This window comes from Vigna unguiculata, chromosome 8, assembly GCF_037176805.1.
Source record: "Vigna unguiculata cultivar grain cowpea cultivar isolate G323 ecotype 2 chromosome 8, ASM3717680v1, whole genome shotgun sequence".
NCBI lineage: Eukaryota > Viridiplantae > Streptophyta > Magnoliopsida > Fabales > Fabaceae > Vigna > Vigna unguiculata.
The window spans coordinates 297,873-319,659 of NC_140799.1; the positions used below are offsets into that span (position 1 = coordinate 297,873).

The 21,787-nt window shown below is 34.5% G+C and overlaps 4 protein-coding genes and 1 pseudogene across 4 annotated transcripts; 3 read left to right on the forward strand and 2 right to left on the reverse strand.

Annotated features, from left to right (window-relative positions):
- Nucleotides 1-763: 763 nt before the first annotated feature.
- AMY2 (alpha-amylase-like 2) lies at nt 764-4,058 on the reverse strand. The gene is made up of 13 exons (XM_028082860.2): nt 3,897-4,058; nt 3,754-3,813; nt 3,640-3,667; nt 3,414-3,451; nt 3,187-3,313; nt 2,853-3,079; nt 2,620-2,765; nt 2,411-2,523; nt 2,073-2,161; nt 1,801-1,923; nt 1,517-1,552; nt 1,241-1,339; nt 764-1,152 (listed from the first exon to the last, which is right to left on the reverse strand). Exons 2-13 carry the CDS (start codon nt 3,766-3,768, stop codon nt 958-960), a joined length of 1,236 nt encoding a protein of 411 aa, XP_027938661.2. The 5' UTR covers nt 3,769-3,813; nt 3,897-4,058; the 3' UTR covers nt 764-957.
- Nucleotides 4,059-6,241: 2,183 nt separating this feature from the next.
- Nucleotides 6,242-7,370, forward strand: LOC114193192 (glutathione S-transferase-like). Its single transcript, XM_028082910.2, has 2 exons — nt 6,242-6,569; nt 6,645-7,370. The coding sequence occupies exons 1-2, from the start codon at nt 6,362-6,364 to the stop codon at nt 7,094-7,096; spliced, it is 660 nt and encodes a 219-aa protein (XP_027938711.1). The 5' UTR covers nt 6,242-6,361; the 3' UTR covers nt 7,097-7,370.
- A 1,789-nt stretch (nt 7,371-9,159) lies between these two features.
- LOC114193292 (24-methylenesterol C-methyltransferase 2 pseudogene) lies at nt 9,160-10,535 on the reverse strand (annotated as a pseudogene).
- Nucleotides 10,536-12,185: 1,650 nt separating this feature from the next.
- On the forward strand, nt 12,186-13,277 carry CDSP32 (chloroplastic drought-induced stress protein of 32 kD). The gene has a single exon (XM_028083392.2). The coding sequence runs from the start codon at nt 12,263-12,265 to the stop codon at nt 13,160-13,162; it is 900 nt and encodes a 299-aa protein (XP_027939193.2). The 5' UTR covers nt 12,186-12,262; the 3' UTR covers nt 13,163-13,277.
- A 2,544-nt stretch (nt 13,278-15,821) lies between these two features.
- On the forward strand, nt 15,822-21,538 carry LOC114195497 (general transcription and DNA repair factor IIH subunit TFB2-like). The gene is made up of 15 exons (XM_028085987.2): nt 15,822-16,382; nt 16,696-16,863; nt 17,428-17,496; nt 17,774-17,867; nt 18,065-18,165; nt 18,278-18,323; nt 18,407-18,466; nt 18,545-18,613; nt 18,763-18,846; nt 18,957-19,040; nt 19,562-19,647; nt 19,914-20,004; nt 20,732-20,812; nt 20,893-20,967; nt 21,053-21,538. The coding sequence occupies exons 1-15, from the start codon at nt 16,270-16,272 to the stop codon at nt 21,185-21,187; spliced, it is 1,356 nt and encodes a 451-aa protein (XP_027941788.2). The 5' UTR covers nt 15,822-16,269; the 3' UTR covers nt 21,188-21,538.
- The last annotated feature ends 249 nt before the right edge of the window (nt 21,539-21,787 follow it).

Here is a 21,787-nt window from a genome sequence, read left to right on the forward strand (position 1 = left end):
CTTAATAAGTATTAACATTTATTATAGTATTATATTCACATCGGTTTAGTTAACACATACTAAAATAAATAAAATTAATGTCGGTACAGTATTTTTAGTATTTATATCCATTTAAACGGGTATCAATTAATCTGATAGTAATTTATATGTTATGAATCTATATTATATGTATCTCAAGATAAATAAGAACCATATATTATTTCTAATTTAAAGGTTCAAATTTAAATATAACAAATATTTTTATTCAATTTTTTTTTCTCACTGTCCATATAAACTCCTCCCATTCATATTCTTTGTTCACACTCAACTTTCGTTGACACCCATCTTATCACACTTATCTCTTTCACCTACACATATCACCTTCATCTTCATCTACTTTTATTTTCTTCATTTACACTTGTATCTTTCGTCGACTACAATATTTTTTCATTTATTTTATTAAGTACGGGAGCAAATATTTTTCTAAAAATTATTATCATCACCGTGGGTCAAAGCGGTCTAAAGTAAATTAATATTAAAAATAGATTTTATTTAGCTTTTTTTTTTCACCAACACTAAATTGTCTTAATTAAAAATTAATTTAATAGTGGTGATGGGTTAACATCAACTTATCATATAATAATTGAATTTTAATTATTTATTCTGAATATATTAAAGTAATTGGTTTCTCTTCATATATATTATTTTTTTAAACATTGTTTAAAAGTTTGTATACACGAATGCGATAATGAGAAAAGAGTGATACTTAATAAGACCGCACTAATTATAGGTACCCATATAGACTTATGATTATTCATTTATTTTATACATGACATAAACAAAGCTGCTTATTTTTGTTGTTACATATATATTACATAAAGAAAGCAGCCATTGATGCTTGATAATAGAGATACAATGGAAAGGGTTATTAATCATAATTTGAAGGAGACCAGAAGCACTTAATCTTGTATCAAAGAATCAGTACTTATGCCACACTGCATAATTGTGGCCAGAAGTTGACAGTGTCCATTCCCTTCCAGAGGGACACCATGAACCACTTCCAATTTTCATGCACAGTTTTTCGCCGATGATTGCAGAGTAGAGGTCGTGTTTAGCCTCCAAAATCCTTATAGGCGATCTACTTTGAACACCATGACGCTTGCGAATATCAATCTGCAGTAGTTTGAATGTAAATTTGTTACATGTTCTTTTATGAAACAAAAGAAATGGCTATGTTTCTGGTACTGGTTATGTTATATACCAATTTCACTATCTGATCTCGAATTGAGTTGCCCCAGTCATAGAAGTGATCGTAGAAGACTGTTGGTATTCCAGGATGAGTCAATATATATGCGTATCCCTGTCATAAAACATGAGTTTAAATATGACTATTCTAAATATATGACAGAAAGAACAACATATACATTCTTTTGTCTGACAGAAAAAACACAGAAATGATGTAGAAATAGACTGTCAAACTATTTACATAATGGCAATACTAGTAAGATAAGATACTAATGCCAAAGAAATAAAATACCTCCATAATGTGGTCTTTCGGGAATGGCCAATGACCCTGCACATAGTGAAGAACACAAGTTACAAGATGTAGTAGAACACAATTTTGTTTTTCTTTGCATACCTTACTCACTTTTCATTATTCAATAAACACCTTGATTCAATTTATGGATAAGCCTTTAGATAACATAATTCTTAACAGAAACACCAATTATTAAGAGTTAAGCACCATAAAAGAATTCAATTCAAAAGACTGATATCTTTTAGGTGAGAGTCCATGGCACTTAACTAAGAAATGAGTTTTACCTGAGTTGAGCCTGTGTCATGATTATCAATAAATGTGACAGATCTTGATGGCCACCACCCCATCACACCTGGTGGCTTTCCTTGAGTATCACGTAGCCGCCAAAACTCTCCTCTCACAGCTTCCTACAAATTAAAACCAGAACATCAATTCGCGTGTAAAAGGATTTGTTGTATGTGCTGAGTGTAAACAATAGGTAAACTTGGTTATGCAGAAATCATCTTGTTCAATAGGATTGATTCAGTAACAACTAAGTACAAAATATGTGGGATACCTGAAGAATTCCTTTGGTTGTAAAATCAAATGCAGTTGAAAGTTGTCCGGTGCCATCTATCCAATTCACTATTCGTTGTCTATGACCATCTGCGAATCATGAAAAATAAGTACCAAGCTCAATATTCATACCTTAACAAAATCTGCGAATCATTAATTTGTCATATCAATAAAAAAAAAGTTCAACCCTTATCCAAGGGAAAACAAATTAGAGATGTGAGAGCTTCTTTTTGTCATTTTCTGTCATGTGAAATTTGTGTATTTGAAGTACAACATATCCAAATTTTAGAAAATTCAAAACCAAATGAAAATTATTCACTTAAGGTTTAATAGATGTACCTTGATTATAGTCCAAAGAAGAACCCTTGTAGTTACAAGTATCCCAGTACTCTCCAACAGCAAACAAAGGTTTTGCTCCCTCAATGTATTCTCTTACGTATTTGGCTGAAAACCTATATAGACAGCATAGATAAAAGATATATAGCATGATAAAGAAGAAAAAAAGAATCACAGAAAATCCAATACTCTAATGTCAGAATATGTCTTACCCCTTTGCAAAATCAAATCGAAAATCTTGAAAACCCACATCATGGCGCAACCAGCGAAGCCAGTTAATGATATCTTTTCTCACAAAGTCCTGAGTATGGTCAATGTTAGGAAATCCTTGAAAAACAGCTCCAGTGCTTCGATTTCCCTGAAATAAAGAAGAAGAAGTAGAACTTTAGAATCAATATCTAACACAAAAATATATATTAGAACATAAATAAATTACTTTTCTTACCAGTCCTCCAGTACATGATGTCACTGCACGTTCATCCCATGCTAAAGGAATTCCATCAAATCGATTATACGCTCCTCCATGTCCTTGAGTGGTTCCAGTACGATGATTGATAACTATGTCAGCCATTGCTCTGACTCTATATTGTTTCATCTTCTGAAGCAAAGCTTTTAACTGACGCTCAGAACCATATTTAGTATTGAGGGAGTAAAGGTTCTGCGGAGTGTAACCTGTTTTAGAGAAGAAGTTAAAAAAATGTTGCAGGAGGTTTGAATGAAAAAGATAAAAACATCACAAACACATTACAAACTGTCTGGTTATCTTAAAGTTATTTAACCTTCAGGTGAAAATGAATGATATGGTGGTGGCAACCACACCGAAGTAAATCCAGACTTAGCAATGTCAGGAACTTTAGTTTCTAAATTATTCCACCAGTTGTATTTGTGAGACTCCCAGTTGAATCCCTGCAAAAAGAAATTGTTAAATGTTAATTCTAGTCCGTGCAAGTTCTTCACAGTTACAAATAATATAAAGTGTAGGTGGACCAGAGTGATTAAAATATACCTGAAGAAGAATTTCTTTTCCATCACGTAAAACTGCAGCTGCTCACATGCACCAGAAATTAGATAAATTAGATGAACTCAGTACTAAAATACGATCTCCATAGAAGAAAGACAAGTCCTCTAATTAGAACAAGGCATTCAATGCCATGATCTATACTGAGATTACGTCCAAAGCACATTGGTTGAAATTGTGTTGTGAATGAGGTTTATGAGGAGTGAAAGCATACCTGGATCAGTTTGTTGATTGATGTGTTCCTGCTCGTAAGAAGAAAGAGACAAAGAAATGAGATAGAGAGAAATATAACAAGAGAAGATAGGTAATGGTATAGCAGAGAAGGAACCTTCAAGTAGCCCATGTTAGGATTGTGAATAGTGAAGTTGTTTGATCAAGGAATTGATATCTGCAGGAAGAGTAAGGAAAGAATTGATTATTGAAAGGGAAAAGAGGAATGAGAAGAAGAGAATGGAGAAGAGAGGAACGCACCAGAGAAGAGAAGATTGATCTGAAGGAAAGAGGGAGTGAGGCATTGGTATTAGTAGAGAGGGAAAAAGGGATAAAAAAATCTGTGGAATTAGAATCAGAGGTGAAATTAGCCGGGAATTTGGAATGTGAGGATAAAGGGGAATCTGCTTTTGAGACAAAATTCATATTCAATGTGTTCCCAATTGGAGGAATAGAGAGGCATGGGGAATTAATTCAACGCTAGCATTTCATTTCAACAAGTTTCAATTATTTCTAGAGCCGTCTCTTCTCCGCTACAATCTACACAGCTTAGATCGCAAGCAAGCTACCACCACCACCACCAATCAATTAATATATGCTTCTGAAAATGATTTCTCAAACCCTGCATTGTTTTTCCTTCTTCTTCTACCACCACCACCACACACTCAAAAATTAACTGCATCTTTTTTTCACATTACCAATCCTCCATTTTCATACAATGCACATTCAACTTACCCTCTCATCACAATCGATGTTTAATAATTAAAAAAAGGTTCTGATGTGTAGAAAGTCCCAAAAAGCCAGAACCAGTAGCTCTGCTCTGATGTGCAGAAAGTCCAAAAAATCTAGAACCAGACCCTCGTGTCCTGTTTTAAGAAGTTGATAACCCGTTAACGGAATCTGGGGGTAAGAGTTTGCCAAAACACGACAAGGTGTTAAGTTTATTTTTTTTGTCACTATTATCGTATGAAAACAAACTTAAGAAAATGAGATTTATCCATTCACATGTAAACTATCAACTTAGAGGGCTACATGACGTCAAAAGAAGCCTTTCAGGTTGGAGAGCCTCACAACTTGGGGGACTCTCCTTCATCTTTTGCTTCCACTCCTTCATTTCATTTCATAAAAAAAATGCTTTAAGTAAAGGTGTTAAATATGCCACCAACCTATAATTCTTCTTACAACATATTAAAATATTTCTTATCTTTCCTAACTTTTAATGCTACTTGTTATTTCTTCTTTATCTCTTACCGTCTCGCATTATTAGTTTCTTTCTTATGTTGTTCTGCTCATTTTTTCTGTTCTGCACATGTATGATTTATTACATGTGCATACTTGCTTCAATAGAATATCAATAATGTCACATATGTGTCACCATGACTCGTATAGGATCAACACAAATAGTTCTTAAAATGTAACTATGGTTCTTGAAAAATATTTATATTAATAATGTAATTTTGTTACTTTTTTCCAAACCGATGTTTTAAATTTTATTTTTAAAAATATTAGTAAATATAGAATTTCTCCATTATATGATATTTGTAACTTTTTCTTTTGCTGAGACAAAAAAAAAAAGATATGAAGTAATGTAAAGATAGACTATATATGTACACAGTACTAAGTAAGCATCAAGTAATGATTCTTATTAAGTGGTTATACCCATATTCAGATGGCATCTGGAAAAGGTTAATTTATGTGATGAGCAACGATAAATGAATAAAACCTTTCGGTAGGATACGGTAATACTTTTGAAGAAAAAGCTCTAAAGAATCACTTTTTCTTGCATTATAACACTTGTAAAGACATAAAGAAAAAGAAAAAAACAAAACTATGTTGTTGAGTATTGCTTTCAAATTTATGCTTTGGATTGGGAATAAGATGAAAAGAGAGATAAAAATGGAATAACAAGAATAAAAGATAAATAGTGTTAAAAATTTGTATAGTTTAGATGAATAAAAATGAATATTTTTTATTTCAAGTATTTGGACAAATTAAAAAAGTAGAAGAAATTAAGTAATTTAAACGAACAATATTTTTTGCGCTATTTAGAGAATTTATTTTCTCTTATTATTAAAAAAAATTATGTAAAATATGCTATAAAATTATTTGATTTAAAAAAAAAAAACGAATTTATATCAAATAATGATGGAACCAATTCCGTGTCTAAAGGGAGAAGGAAGCCATTTCTCCGCGTTCTACCTAAAACATTGTTCATTGCCTTACATTTTTCAAAGATAAACGAAACAATGCATTATAATAGAAAAACAAAAAGAGAAAAAAAAATAGAAGTCAAGTGTTTCTTTTATTAAGAGAAACAGAGAAAAAGATAAGGAAAGGGATAGCGAAATTAATGAGAAAAAATAAAAAACATTATCATGAATGGATAAATTTCTAAATTATATTTTCATATAAACTAAAACATGATTTTCATTTATCCAAAATTATTTTAATCCGAAAAACCAAACAAGGCATCGAGACTCTACTTAAACGAGAGACAGAAATGAAGAAATAATAAAATTAAAAAAAAATAGAATAGATAATATTGTTTAAAGAAAGAGAGAGGTTATTTAAATTAATTTATTCGAGTGGATAAAGAAAATAAAACATTGACTATAGTGTATTAGGAAGTGTGGATGAGATAGGATAAGAGTGAAGAAAGATAAAGCAAAGCTGCACAAGTAACTGTTCCTTCCTTCCTTTCTTTCTTCCTTCAAGCAAAGCAAGACATGGCAGCGCCGACAGTGAAAGTGTACGGTCCACCCATGTCCACTGCCGTGTCCAGAGTCTTGGCCTGTCTGTTGGAGAAAGACGTTCCGTTCCAACTCATTCCCGTTAACATGTCCAAAGGGGAACACAGGACCCCTCACTTTCTCAAGCTTCACCCTTTCGGACAAGTACCTGCATTTCAAGACGCCGACGACATTTCCCTCTTCGGTACGTTCCTCTACCTCCCCAAAGCTCTCACCTTTTTTCCTTACTTCTAACCCTAACATCAGAGATTGAAATCAGAGTCCAGAGCGATATGCCGCTACGTATGCGAGAAATACGGCGACAGAGGGAACAAGGATCTCTACGGAAGCAACCCTCTGGCGAAGGCCTCCATAGATCAATGGGTGGAGGCAGAAGGTCAGAACTTCAACCCACCTTCTTCCACTCTGGTCTTCCAGCTGGCATTCGCGCCCAGAATGAAGATCAAGCAGGACGAGGGTGTGATCAAGCAGAGCAAAGAAAAGCTGGCGAAGGTGCTGGATGTGTACGAGAAGAGGCTCGGAGAGAACCGGTTCTTGGCGGGGGATGAGTTCTCCCTCGCCGATCTTTCACATCTCCCGAACACCCAGTACCTGCTCGCCGCCCCCGACGCTGCTCCTCTCTTCAGTTCTCCCAACGTCGCCAGGTGGTGGGACGAGATCTCCTCCCGCGACTCCTGGAAGAAAGTCGTGGACTTGCAGCGAGGTGCCTGAGTTTGCTTACTGTGTTTGAAAATTTAAGTTCGTTTTTGTTAAGATTAAGGTAGATCTGGATTTGGATGGTTGGTTTTACTTTTAGCGGTGTTGTTTTCTGACATTGTAATCTGAAGTGAGAACTCCGATGGTAGTTGTGTAATTTTGAAGGGTTTGGATAGGGAAAACGGAAGTGGGTAGGTTTTGACTTCACGAGAAGTGAAGTCAAACATAAACATAATGTTTGGAGGTGGCCATCTCTATCGAAATAATACCGAAATGTTGACATTTCCAACTTCCAAGTTCATCGTCACTTCAATTTTCTCGTGTTCTGCCACTCCCAACTACCCATAGATAACAACAACAGAGGAAATGTCTGGGAAATTTACAAATGTGGAAATGTCTCCTGTGCGGAGGAAATCACTACTACTTCCCGTCAATTCTAATCTTTAAAAGGAAATTCAATTTATTAATATTTTATATAATATTTTAGGATCTCTAGGATACTGTTTCTTTATATCTTCCAAGTACTTTTTTTTTTTTGTGTGAAATGTTTATTTAAATTTCAAGCTTATACTATATTGCGTAGATGCCATTTATCATTTAGCTTTATTTGAGTAACATGATTTCTGGTCCAAAACAGGTCCATGTATCTTTAGCTTTATCATTTAAATTTTTTGATGTTCTAGTCTTTTAATTTTACACAATGTTACGGTGGTGTTAAAGTCAATGTTGATGTTAAGAGGATTCTGTGATGATAGATTTTAAAGTCGATTAAATCAGTAGGTCAAATATTAATATAATAAAGAGGTTTAATGTTAATTAGGTAAGTAATTTTTGATGGGAAGAGTTACGTAATGAAGGAGCGAAAGGAAATGAAAAAGATCGTGAGGTGATCAACATAAAAGAACATGAAAAGAAGGCAGATCATAATTTTGAATATTTTGACAGATCATAATTTTACCTTTTAGTCAGACCAATTACTTTTATTTTTTATTAGAAAATAAATAACCAATGGCTGTGCGTCAGTTGCATCTGGGAGTGAAGTGAAAAATATTGATATTGCGAGGTGTCGCATAAGTTGAGTTAATATTCGATTAACAATGTCTAATCTTAAAGACTAAAATTGATATTTTGCACAAATAGAAAGACTAAAAATGAAAACTTTTAATTGAAAGGCCAGAAGAAATAATGCCTCACAATCCCAAGGACTAGTGTCATCTAACTTTAATATTTAAAAATAACATTTTACAAAAATCAAAAGAGCAAAAAGTAAAAATTATAAATTGAAAGACAATAAAGAAGATAATATCTTAATTTAAAGAAATAAAAACATACTTAAATTATATTTATATAAAAAATAATATAGAAAAATGAATTATGTTCTTATGTCATTCTCTTTACCTCCTATCAATTACTATACTCTGTGTACTTTCTCACCATAAAAATATTAAATAAAGTAATTGTAAAAAACAATGAAATCAAATTCTCTTTCCAGAATACCTCAGAGTCCAAATACGTCCATAACAAGCTAGGCCGAGGTCTTTCGTTTTTGTTGGATTAAAGGCCCAAATCTGGAAGCCCATCTACTAAAGTTCCATAATTAACCCTTTCTTTATCCTACTAAAGAACTCATCACAGAGTCATAGCATATAGCAGAAACAAAAAAAAATTCACAGATGTTAAAATTGCATAGAGAGAATAAATTAGTTCACCATTAACTGTACACTTTAAGTTAAGTTTATCCAACATATAAAACTTTACAAATTGGTAACCAATGATTCAACAGATATTAGGTATCTAACATTTTTTTGTGTGTATGTGTGTGTTTGGAGTCAGAAACATGATTAAATATAGTAACAAAACTACCGTAGGTGGTTTTTTTTATTCCGGGCGTTACGAGTAATGAGAAATATAGATCCAAGCGCAACGTGAGTAAAAGGTAGCATCAGACATAAAAAATAAACACAAGAGGGTTGAAGATTCTGATTCCACCATGCATGGCACGCGCAGCTTCACCGCACCACTTCCCCCCTTTACTTTAATTTACATCTCAGCGCAGTACGTGATCGAAAATTTTAAAATAAGAAAAAGGAAAATGAGAACTTTGTAGATTCCTGGATCCGTGAGATTTGAGGATGAATAGGACAGTATACACAGAGTGAGAGCTATCCAACGAAAAAAAATAGCTTTGAAAACCAAATTGCATGCATGCAGCAGTGGAACATGGAATTAAAAGCAATTACAGTAGGAAAAGGAAAGGAAAAAGAGAAAAAGGAAATGATGAATGGATCAGGAGGAGATGGGTTTTCGGCAGAGAATCATGTGCATGGGAGAGAATATTCCGGTATCACCGCCACGGGTGAGGTGGTCAGCGGTCTGGAAGAGCATTTGATGAACGTCGAGGGTACCTTTGGGGGCAATTCCTACGGCGGAGAGAACAGAAATGAGAAGGTGGTTCCGCCAGTAGGCGACCCGACCCATCTTCAAGCGGGTCCACCACGGGTGAGAGGGTGGAAGAGCGAGATCGCGTTCCTCCACCACCTCAAACCCCACCCTACGCGCGCTCTCCGCGATGTCAGCGTAGCTCCTCAGACCAGGGAGAGCGTCCCCTCTCTCGATCCCCTCAATGGTCTCCACGTGTTGCGCCTCCGACGCTCTGAATTTGTCAGTGGTCACCCACTCGTACGACACGTACAGCGCCCCCGGCTTCAGAACGCGAAATACCTGCGCGTACACCTCGTCCAGCTTCGGCGCGTGGCAGGTCGCTTCGATGGAGTAGGCGCCGTCGAAGCTGTCGTCCGGGAAGGGCATGTGGAGGAAGTTGCCGCACACCACCTCGCAGAGGGACTCCAGCCGCGCTTTCTTGTTGTGGAACCTCGCCCGCTGGACCTGGTACTCGTTGATGGTGATGCCCACCACGTTGGCGCCTGAGTGGGCCGCGATGGCCCGCATGGGCCCTCCTACGCCGCAGCCCACGTCGAGGATCCGGTGGCCGGAGCGGGCCTGGATGAGATCCGCGGCCATCTCTTCGTGGAGGCGCGTGGCCTCCGCGTGGGACTTGCCAGGAACGGAGGGGGAGAAGTGGAAGGATTGGCCCCAGCCCCATTCGTAGATGTCGGTTACGAGATTGTAGAATGTGTCGACGAAGTCCGGCACTTTCTCGGCGGTTTCGATCTCCTTGGGCCGCAGGAAGAAGGACCAGTACTGCTTGTATTTGTCTTGGACTTTCTCCGCCGAGATGGAGCCGCCGGATATGGCGGTGGCATGCTTCCCCTTCTGCTCGGCGGGACCCAGGATGCAGATGAACCAGTAGAGACCGGCGGCGAGGAGCGGGACGGTCCAGAGGAGGGACAGTGAGTCCATTTTGGGTTGGTTTATGTTGTTTTGTGTTGAATTGTGTGTGTTGTGTTTGGTTTTATAGAGGGCATTCCTCCACTGAGTTGTGGTGTGTGAGAGTGTGGCTGGCTGGTGCTCACTCCATGTGTGTCGCGCGTGAATCTCGGCTCCCTATTCCCTAGCCTAGCCTAGTACTTTCTTCCTTTTTTTAATTATCCTAGTCGTTTCGACGACTTAGCCAGACACAAACTCTCTAATTCTTTCCCTATCATTTCTCTTCTTTTTTCTTTTTTTTTTCTTTTTCGTTTTCTGTCATTATTGGCGACCATAGAGTGCTAATACCAGTATGTAAAGAGTACTTTGGAAATCAATATAGTCATCAATTCATAATTAAATAATATTTTAACGTGATTTTCTATTTCTTTTTTTGCAACTTCAATTCCAAGGTCTCTCTAGTGTATAAATATTCTTTACCAATTTTAGAACATTGTGAAGTATTGTGGTATAATTTGTTATATTTGTTTATATCACTATAAGATTTTTTTTTTCAAACAATCCTAGTTAGAGTTCAAATTATGAATATAGTAGAAATCGTAGAAAATATATACATTCATGGTATTTTCGGTAAAAGTTTTAAAAATGAAGTGTCTAGCTATTAAAATTAAAACAAAAATAAGAAGAAATTATACATTGTATTTTTCTCGTTTTTTATTTAAATATTATGCATAAACTACCAGTTTATAGTAGTTCATATCATTATTCTTATCTGTTTAGTTTCTCAAATGCCTCCAAATTTACTCAACCCACAGAATAGTTGTCTAAGAATATTATATTGCACAACACATGTATAATTGTGGAAAATGAGTAGCATACTATGACGATAATTCTAAAAATCAATACAACAGTAAAGTCTTCGGCCACTAACATGTGGTAGTCCTCATTTGAATTTGAACCATACCACTATATTCGTGAGAGACGTCATGTCATAATTCCAAACCAACATTATTAAGTATATATATATATATATATATATATATATATCGTGGTGCATAAATTTATTTATTTTCTATTTTAAATGAAATTTAATTTACCCAAAATGTATATTGTATTGTTACAAATTAATTTTTAAAATAAATAACTATCATTTGATAATTGTTACAATCAATGCAACAAAAAAGTCTTCGGCCATTAATGGTAATCCTATTTGGATTTGAACCATACTACTATATTGGTGAGAGGTGTCACATAGTAATCTCAAACAAACATTATTGAGCATATATTTAAACATTTGAGTTTCAAAAGTATTTAAAATTAGTTTTATTTTAACTATGTGAATTTTATTAATTGTGGGATAATTATATCGTCGTGCATAAATTTATTTATTTTCCATTTTAAATGAAATTCAATTTGCCCAAAAAGTATATTGCATTATTAAAAATTATTTTATAAGAAATAACTAAATAAATCCATTATCATTACATCTAAATAATAAGTCCATATAAATTGTTCAAATGAAAAATAATAAAAATAAATAAATTATATAAATGATGATAGAAGACTGAGCTTAATATCTAGAAGGTAGCTTTGAACACCAACATGGCAACATGGCAACATGGCACTCAACCTTAATCCCATTAATATGGACCAGAATAAATTGGAAAAAAAAAAGTAAAAGGAGAAGACAGGTGTCAATAATATAGACCACATGCAAAGGAAAGGGATATGAGATTTTTATTCAGTTCCATTCTTCATAATCTCTTTCCTTTTCCATTTTTACTCTTATCTTCCTTCTTCCTTCTTCATTCTGCATTTTTTCTTTCTTCATTCTTCATTCCTCATACTCCACTCATGGCTACACTCACCAACAATTTAATATTCAAATCCCCTGTCTCTCTTTCCTCACACCCAAAGCTTCTTCCCCTTCTTTCCCATGCCTCTACTCTACCTTTTCTACCTAAAATCCCCTCCTCCAGGATATCAACCACCCCCAACCATAATCGAGCACCGTTAATCCCCAGAGCCACGGCGGCTCCCGGCGCCAAGAAGACAGAAAAGAAAGAGAGAGTTCAGCGGGTCCACAGCATCGAGGAGTTTGATTCAGCGCTCGAGTCCGCGAAAGAGAGGCTGGTGGTGGTGGAGTACGCGGCGAGCGACAGCGAGGAGAGCAGCCAGATATACCCCTTCATGGTGGAGCTGAGCCGCAGCTGCAGCGACGTGGAGTTCATCCTGGTAATGGGGGACGAATCGGCGAAAACAAAGGAACTGTTGAAGAGAGAGAAGGTGGAGAATGTGCCTCACTTCAGCTTCTACAAGAGCAGGGAGAAGATCCACGAAGAGGAAGGTATCGGTCCGGACATGCTGGTGGGTGACGTGCTCTACTACGGCGACAGCCACTCCGCGGTGGTGCAGCTGCACAGCGTGGAGGACGTTCAGAAGCTTATAGAGGATCACAAGGTGGACCACAAGCTCATCGTGCTCGACGTGGGACTAAAACATTGTGGACCCTGCGTCAAGGTTTATCCCACGGTGGTTAAGCTGTCGAGGCAGATGGAGTCGGTGGTGTTCGCGCGCATGAACGGCGACGAGAACGAAAGCTGCATGCAGTTCTTGAGGGACATGGAAGTGATTCAGGTCCCCACTTTTCTGTTCATCAGAGACGGCAACATCGAGGGCCGGTACGTGGGTTCCGGCAAAGGGGAGCTCATCGGCGAAATTCTCAGGTACCAGGGTGTTCGTGTCACTTATTAATTCTAATTTCTCAATCACTGTTATCAACTTCATTTCAAGAGACATATTCGACATGTATACCTATGGGGAATCTCGAGTGTTATAAATTCATAATTCTCCAACATTTTCTTTCCCACATCCTTCGGAACCATATTGTGTTGTTTTTTAGAACACGTAATTTATACAGATTTCGGATAGAGACCAACGGTAAAGTTTAAGTAGAAGAAAATAGTAAATTATAAACTTAACTGTAATAGTTAGAAATTATGAAATTAAAGTTACATATAAAAGTGTTCAAGATTAAAGCCACGACTAATTTTAATAAAGTATACTGGGCTCCATCGGCCTGATTGAGATTTGGGCCTTGGGCAGTGGGTTTCGTTGAACTTGTTTACATGTGGGCCTATATTATGAAGAGTTGATTTTGATTATATTTATTTTGAGGGTTTTGAAAATTTGCAACTTGTGTGGTGTGTAACAATGGTTAATAAAAAACAAGAAGCAACGTGGTGACATGTGATTCTCATAAACGTAGAAACATTACGAGATTTCAGATCACAGATTTTTTCCTTCTTCATTTGTAGTATGTAGCGACAACCCGTATTCGCTGTCATTATCGCTCCATTCTGCGGTTTCAAATCCCAATGTTTTAACAAACCAACAAACTAATTATTTTTCTATATTTGTAAGGACTCAACATAGATTAACTTATTTACATTCTCGTCCACTTTTTTTTTTTTTTAATTAAGGGGAACATCTATACTTAAAAAGTTATACTATCTAAATCATATAGATTAAAATATTAAATACTAAGAAATCAGTAAATATGTTTGCTTGTCTATACAATTGTTAATAATAGTTTCTAAATACTTTATTTTTCTTGTGTTCATTGTGTGATTTTTTTTTGTCATAATTATGTTTAATAAATAAGCAAATAATAATAGAAGTTAAAAGATTGCTCTAGATATATAACCTTTTTTCGGAAGAAACCTAAATGATATTTTTTGTTATCTATATTCATGTATATCAATATATCTTTATTTATCTTTTAAATTACATTGGTTATATAAGTTCCTTTATTCGGATATCTCCGTATAATGATAATTTTGTATGTATATTGCGTAATATTTAGAATTAGCTCAAAACTACAAAAAAAAATGAATATATAATAAATTATTTAATAAAATCTAATTACACACATTTTCAATAACTAAGAACATATAAATTATATATAATTAAATTTTAAGTAATATTTGTGTAAAGTTTTTCTTACAATACATCTGTTACATTTAAAAAGAAAAGAGTTCTATATCAATTGGTTTACAGCAACTTATAACATAGCGTATGCATAAATTTCAGTATCATATATAATTTTTCCATGGTACACAAAAACGTTTATTTTTCCGGTATAAAGATTTTACGAAAACATTAAATACTGTAAATACTTATTATTTTGTAGGTATTATTATCTTTAAATATATATTAAAGAATTAAATATATTTTTATTTTCAACATTTGAATATGAAAAATTGAAATTCGTCGATATTTCCATTTAATTTTTCTAATTTTGAAATCAATGAATGTGATTTTGTTATCGCAGTCAATTATTGTAAATAACTTATACGTTAACGTAAAATACCATTCAATATGTAAAAAAAAAATTAATTAAATTAGATTAAAAATATTATCTATTTAATTTTAAAATTTAATAATCAAATTGTATCAAAATTTGATTTATTATCAAGTTCTAAAAAAAAGGCATTTTAACGATAAAATAATCGGTTGTTAAAAGACTAAAATCAATTGTAAACTTCCTTAGCGATAAAAAATATATATAGTACCAAAATGATTAGTTACCCATTTTAAAATCCATCACTAAATTATTACAAAAAATTTAATTATTAATCGATCACTAAAATACTACAAAAATTTTAATTATTAAGTGATCACTAAAATACTACAAAATTTTTAATTATTAATCGGTCAGTAAAATATTGGTCACCTCTAAATATTAATGACCAATTTAGTAAAAAAAATTATTAGAAAATTCAGCTTTCCATTCAATTGTTAACATTTTTTAAAATTTTAGAAGTATTTATCAAACTTTATTAAATTTTTAAAAAATATTGCTAATTGATCATTAATGAAATAACATTTAATTAAATTTTAAACAAATCAGTCACCAATTCCATCGATTATGAGATCATTTTATTAAATTTAAAAAAAAAACAGATATTTGATATTATTTTTAAGTGAACTAATTAAAGTATTAAAGAGAAAATTGAATATAGTTAACCATCTTGACCAATATAAGAAAGACCCTTGTGCTTCTGTCTTTGCCTGGTCCAAACTTCCACTGTGTAGTAGTCACCATGGATTTCTACAGTTAATCAACCAAATTATTAGCTTTAATTCATATAATTACTGTTGCTACTTAACAGTTACATGCTTCATAACATTCACTATGTTTCACATCAAAACATTTTTCTGTACTATCAATAATATTTTAAAGTTTTTCAAATTCATAAATACAAATCTCAAATCTTCTTATTTTTTAATTTTATTTTCTGTGTTAAAATTAAAAAAAAAAACATATAAATTTACTTGTATATACATAGCCAATATTTTAACCTGACCTAAATTTTATTGGTTTGTTTCAAGCTACTTTAGTTTATATTATCGATAAACCTAACCAATTTGACTTGATCATAGTTAATTGGTTCGAGCATTTTTTCCCATTAACTCAGGTACTAGCGAAGCGTTTCAAACTATGGAATAATTCCCCGGCGGCGACGAGCGTGCGGCGGACGGTGCAAAGCTCTCGGATGGTTAGCAAGTGACCAGAAGTGGCGACACGGAGAATCGCCGTCAAGTCGTGGGTGCCGGAGAAGTCGAGCGACGAAGAGTCTCTTTATGCTCCACCACTCGGTCAAGTCGTGGATCCTTCAATTCCACTCTGCAAAGTGTCTCTTTATGCTCCACCAGTATGGAACTAAGCGAGGCTTGTGAGGGGTTGTCGTAAAGTGGCTTGCTTTTTCTTTTCAATTTGGTTGCTTGAGTTCTGGATAAAGACCCCTTTAATCAGAATCCGATTAAAGAGAAAGAAAGGTGGTGGTGTTCGAATCACAATGCCAGAGGTTAGGATTATTGCCAAAAATTTCATGGACATGGTGGCTTCCATGCCCGCCATGAAGCTGGATAAACTTTATGAAAATGGATTCATCTGTGAGGCTATTATCAGGTCATTTTATTTTTCTAGCTGTTTTTTTATTTATCAGTGTCACTAATTATTTTGGGTGAAAAGTTTCCTTTTGTTCTATTCTTTTGGTAAACTAGTTGAAGAAATGTAGCAAACTGAGAGAAAAGATTATGCATCTTTGTTTGCCTCAGTAACAAATTCTGACCCGTTCACCCTCTCTTCATATTGGGTTTAATTTTAACTACTTTTGACCTTTATGGAATGCAAGTGCAGAGTTAAGTTAGTTAGAGAAGTGGCATTTAGTGTCATGAATATGAGTTTGTGACTATAACTAGTATATAACTTCAAATATCAGGTCTCTTCCGCCTCTTGCAAAGAAATACATCATACAGATGCTACAAATTGATGTGCCAGTGGCAGCTAAATTGTTGGAAGAGTGGGTGCTTCCGGATGGAGTTTCAAAGCACAGAGTAGCCATTGATAGACTGGTTCAGTTGAGAGTTTTCCTTGAAGCTGTTGACAGGTACATATTTATTCACTGATGAAACGTTTTGATTTTTTTCATTTTTGTGAAAATGAGAGCAGACATTTGAGCTTCTGAATGGTTTGAACTCTTGAACTCATTCAGTTAATTTCAAAATAACATTTGGATGAATGTCAGCCCTTATTGTGAAGGATGCACACCTTTTTTGCTTCTTGCAATGTGTTTAAGGGTCTTTGTGATTATATCATAGATGTAGTTCAATGGAAAATAGTGCTTATCTGATTTGCATGCTCCATGACATGCATGGTATTTGTTTGCTTTCTCCTTTGCTTCTTTCTGAAGACAAGTGTAAAGTCACAATCCCTTCACAGCAAATGGCATTTAATACTTAGTACTTGTCACTTAAGTCTATTAATTTTGTTTTTCTTTTTCTGACAAGCAAGAGGAATAGATATCAATTACGTTGGCGTTTCTCTGGATTGTATATATTCTTCTTCTTCCCTGTGTGTCTAGCTAAGTTCACATAGTCATGGTTGTCACTTTTAAAACTTTGGAGCCTTGCCTTATCCAACTTACTTCAGGAAGTTTTTCTCCTTCTGGCAGGAAGAATGAAAAGACATACAAAGTTAATCCAACATATCAGAGGAGTCTCCAAAAGCTTTTAGTACAAGGGTGAGTGATACATATTTTCCCTTCATTTTCTGTTCTTGAACCATGGTACAAGTTAGCTTGTCTCTCACTGCTATGATGAGGATGTGATATACAAAATTGTTTATTTGAGGCATATGATAAAACTATTCTACTTTATGCATATGGGCTACTTAAACGACCAGAGTCACTCCTCCTTTCTGAATTTTCAAGAAGAGCGATGCAATTGTTAATATGTAGACTGTACTACAAATTCTTTTTACTTTAGTTGGTAATATTTCCATGCAATTAAATATGGCAGTGGAACTTTGCCAAGGGAATCAATGCCTTCCAATATTACTGTGAGGCTTCCAACCTTAGAAAATCTCGAGGCTTATGCTCTAGAGCAATGGGAGGTACAATACTCGATCTTATCATTCCACTTTTTTTTTCTTTTTCTTTTTTTTTATAAAACCTCTGCATGATTTCTTTTATGCTTAACACTATTTGCTATATAAGTTACTGTAGTCGTTATTCAATATGCAGTACCTTACTTATATTTTGACTGAAAAGACTCCTAACTCATCTGGGACTTCGTTTTGTGATGAACTAGTGTTTCTTATTGCAACTTATAAGCCCAACTCAGGTTGATAAGCCTTTAAATATTAGCTCTTCTTTGATGAAAGTTTTCCAGCGACGTCTCCTTAGTCACAGGTTTTGTTTCCTTTGCAATAATACTTCTCATTTGTAGCCTTTGCCTGAATGTGTATGTGGGTGTTTTAAACTGTACCTCTTGTTTAATGTCATTTGCTCATGTGCAATACAGAGACAAAGAACTTCCAAAACTAACTGAAAGTGGTTTCCAGTTTTTGGTATGCATCAAATGATTTATAAACCAATTGAACTTCTCTAATGCTTTTCCTAAATATAAAAATTGTTTCCTTTCATATTACAGCTGATGGATACAAATGCTCAGCTTTGGTATATCATCAGAGAATATATCTCTAATTCTGAGGTAGCTCTAACTTTTTTTGTTCAATAATATTTTTGTAATTTGCTTTGTACATGCTCTCTTCATCCACATTTGGTGCAGGAGAGAGGTGTTGATGCAGCTGAGTTGATCTCATTCATGCTGGAACTTAGCTTTCATGTCATCGGGGAGGTAAGACATTATCATTCCCTGAATATTGTGGTATTCCATATTATTTATATTTTTTGTTCCTTTTTCTTTGGTGATGTTTACTGAAACTGCAATTTTCATGTAACTGGAATGTAATGCGACTTTGACACTTGATATTTTCATTGCACCAGGCATATAGTATAAACACATTGACTGATTTTCAGAGGAGCATAATTAATGACCTGGCAGACCTTGGACTGGTCAAACTTCAGCAGGTTATAATATTTCTGTGCTCATTTTAGACGTGATGAGGTTCATGATGATTGTAATTGTATATTTATTCATCAGAATTTGTCTCCCTTTCCTTATTGTGATAACTTTATAGGGAAGGAAAGGAAGTTGGTTTATACCTACCAAATTGGCAACCAATCTTTCAATGAGCTTGTCTGATTCATCGGCTAGAAAACAGGTTTGTTATTTGTTTTGAGAATGATTTATTTGATAGAAAATTTAGCTTCTTTTAGGAAACTCGTTCACATATGTGCTGAATAGTAGAGGATGCTCTATAGCATCAATGTATTTGTCTCAGCTGCATTTTTACCTTTGTGCCTTGTTCACATAGGGAGGTTTACTTTTTTTTGGCATACTCTATATTTTTTCAATATTAATGTGGTTTATTTAAATTAATATGTCGAATTTCTTTTTGCTTGTTCATACGTGTGAGTATACTGTTGCTGTTATTGTTGTTTAGGTGTTTTGGTTGCTTCATCTCAATCATTCCAAACATGCACACACTCATGTTCTTCAGAGTTTTCAAGTTTTACTGGATTTCACGTGGGAGATATCTTGACTCGTTCAAGAATCTTTTGTTGGCTTTAATGATTGGATCCTTTTCTTGTATAGTGACAATATATAATGCCCTTTTAAAGAATGTTCCCCGTACATATTTATGAATATTAATGAAACTGTCGTTCTATTTAACTTTTTCAGGGATTTGTGGTTGTGGAAACAAATTTTAGAGTTTATGCTTACTCCACTTCTAAGTTACATTGTGAGATATTGCGGCTATTCTCAAGGTATGCCACAAAATACTTTGTAAAATGTTATATTTTGCAACTTTTGTCAAATAGACCTCTAATCTTTTCTTACTTTTCCCTGCCATTTTATTTTAAAACCACTTATAGATATCAGAAGTTGTTCTTCCCGGACGCCATTTTTTGAATATCTTTAACGTTTCTGAGATACTATTTTTATATGAAACCATTATTAGCTATTCATTTTTGAGCTCTGCCTATTTCAACGAAATATTCTTGCTTATTATCGTTACGGGTGATGTATCCAGGGTAGAGTATCAACTTCCAAATCTTATTGTTGGAGCTATTACAAAAGAAAGCTTGTATAATGCTTTTGAAAATGGAATTACAGCAGATCAGGTGAGCATTATAAAGTAGAAATTTTATGCTGTAATATTTGTTTTTAATTATGGTACTTGGTTTCTGCATGTAGATGGTAATGCTATATTTCTTGCTATGCTTTTTGTTTGGAATAAGGGGTCTAATACAGAAGCGTATTCTTGAAGGAATAGGAAGATAGCAAACCCAACTAATCCAAGAGTCATTTAGTTGGTAGTTACATGAGCCTGTTAGGTACCTGAGAATTGATTGCTATAAGTAGAAGTCTAGTAGATACTACACAGGTAGTTTTTGGGAAAACTCATTGTCACAATTCTCACTAGTCAACAATAATAACAGATTTCTTTTTTCTCTTTCTCTACTTTTGAGTATTGTGTGAATTCTTTTATTGTGCATACTATAACAGTTTTAGTTTTGCCTGTTTGCTCCCTTAACATTGTTTTTGTAAAAAAAAGCCTTTAAATAAGTAGTTCTTCAGCAAGAAGTTACTAAGGTCATCGATTTTAACTATGATATGCGGGGACCAGCCTCAGCCTTAACCTTCATTTGAATTACCTACATTGATGAATAGATGCATTTCTTTACTATTATACACTTCCTCACCCTAACATGCTTGTAGTTGTTGTAGTCACTATCACTGAAGATTTTGGTATCCTTTTACTATGTTTCTTGGTTAGTCTTTATTAAACATTAAAAGTTTACAATGAGCAATCTCTTACACAGACAACCATTTGCATTGATGTCACAGATAGTCACTTTCCTTCAGCAAAATGCTCATCCTCGTGTTGCAGATAGAATACCATCTGTGCCTGAAAATGTCACAGATCAGGTTTTGGATCTTAGTATCATGATTTTGCAAGTGTAATGTTTGCTTTCATTTTCTGACATGTAGCTTTGTGATGGCAACAGATTAGGCTGTGGGAAGCAGATCTAAACAGAGTTGAGATGACAGATGCATATTACTACGATGAGTTCCCTTCCAGAGTAAGCAACTTGGCATCATTGATTTGAGTTGGTGTCTTAAAAACATGGCCTTGTGTGTGATAATTTGTGTATGATTTGTGAGCAGGATGTATTTGAAGGTGCATGTGACTGTGCTAGAGAATGGAATGGTTTGTTGTGGGAAGATTCAAAGAAAATGCATATGGTGGTTAAGACCGAGGTACATCCCTACGTACGAGATTATTTACGCCGCCAAAAGTAGGAGCAAAGCCATCAACATGCAATGGAAAAACCTTTGCTTCATAATTTTCTCCCTTTTAGAACTAAAAAGGAAATAGAAGATCTTTAATTCAAATCCATGTAAATGTTTCAGTACTGTTAATAATTTGTTTAGTATTAGTTCGTTATGTACAATGGTAATTATTGTTCGCAATTGTTGTACGTTTTGACATTCAAAGTCACATTAACATCAACACTAGCATTGGAAATTTTGAACCTTCTCAAAAGGTTTGTGAAACACTACATTCTCTGTGGATAGGAGGTTACTAAGAGCATCATTTTGGTTATCTTCATTTTTTAATTCATAATAAAACACACACTACTTGGTGTTTAATCATTTTTCACACTCATTTCCTTGCCCATAATAAGTATAATTATGTAGTAAGTAGATTTTCGAGTATTATAATTAATATTTTGAATAAATTGCTAAAGGTTTCAATGACTTTCAACTTGCACCCTTTTAGCAACAATTACGCTGCAAGGATGTTTTGCTAATTAAATTCAATTTTTTTTTTTTATGAAAATGGCCGAGACAAACATAATAAATATTCTTTTTATTGTTATTTATGTCAAAGATGCATAT

Bases quoted from the DNA above. Each gene is read 5' to 3' on its own strand.
- CDSP32 (XM_028083392.2), top strand. From the start codon at position 12,263: ATGGCTACACTCACCAACAATTTAATATTCAAATCCCCTGTCTCTCTT.
- AMY2 (XM_028082860.2), bottom strand. The intron at 2,162-2,410 runs GTACATCTATTA...CATGATTCGCAG, and splicing joins TTCTTTGGACTATAATCAAG to ATGGTCATAGACAACGAATA. The intron at 1,553-1,800 runs GTAAAACTCATT...CACTATGTGCAG, and splicing joins ATGACACAGGCTCAACTCAG to GGTCATTGGCCATTCCCGAA.
- LOC114195497 (XM_028085987.2), top strand. From the start codon at position 16,270: ATGCCAGAGGTTAGGATTATTGCCAAAAATTTCATGGACATGGTGGCT. The intron at 18,166-18,277 runs GTTTTGTTTCCT...TGTGCAATACAG, and splicing joins CGACGTCTCCTTAGTCACAG to AGACAAAGAACTTCCAAAAC. The intron at 18,324-18,406 runs GTATGCATCAAA...TTCATATTACAG, and splicing joins AAAGTGGTTTCCAGTTTTTG to CTGATGGATACAAATGCTCA.
- LOC114193192 (XM_028082910.2), top strand. From the start codon at position 6,362: ATGGCAGCGCCGACAGTGAAAGTGTACGGTCCACCCATGTCCACTGCC. The intron at 6,570-6,644 runs GTACGTTCCTCT...GATTGAAATCAG, and splicing joins CGACGACATTTCCCTCTTCG to AGTCCAGAGCGATATGCCGC.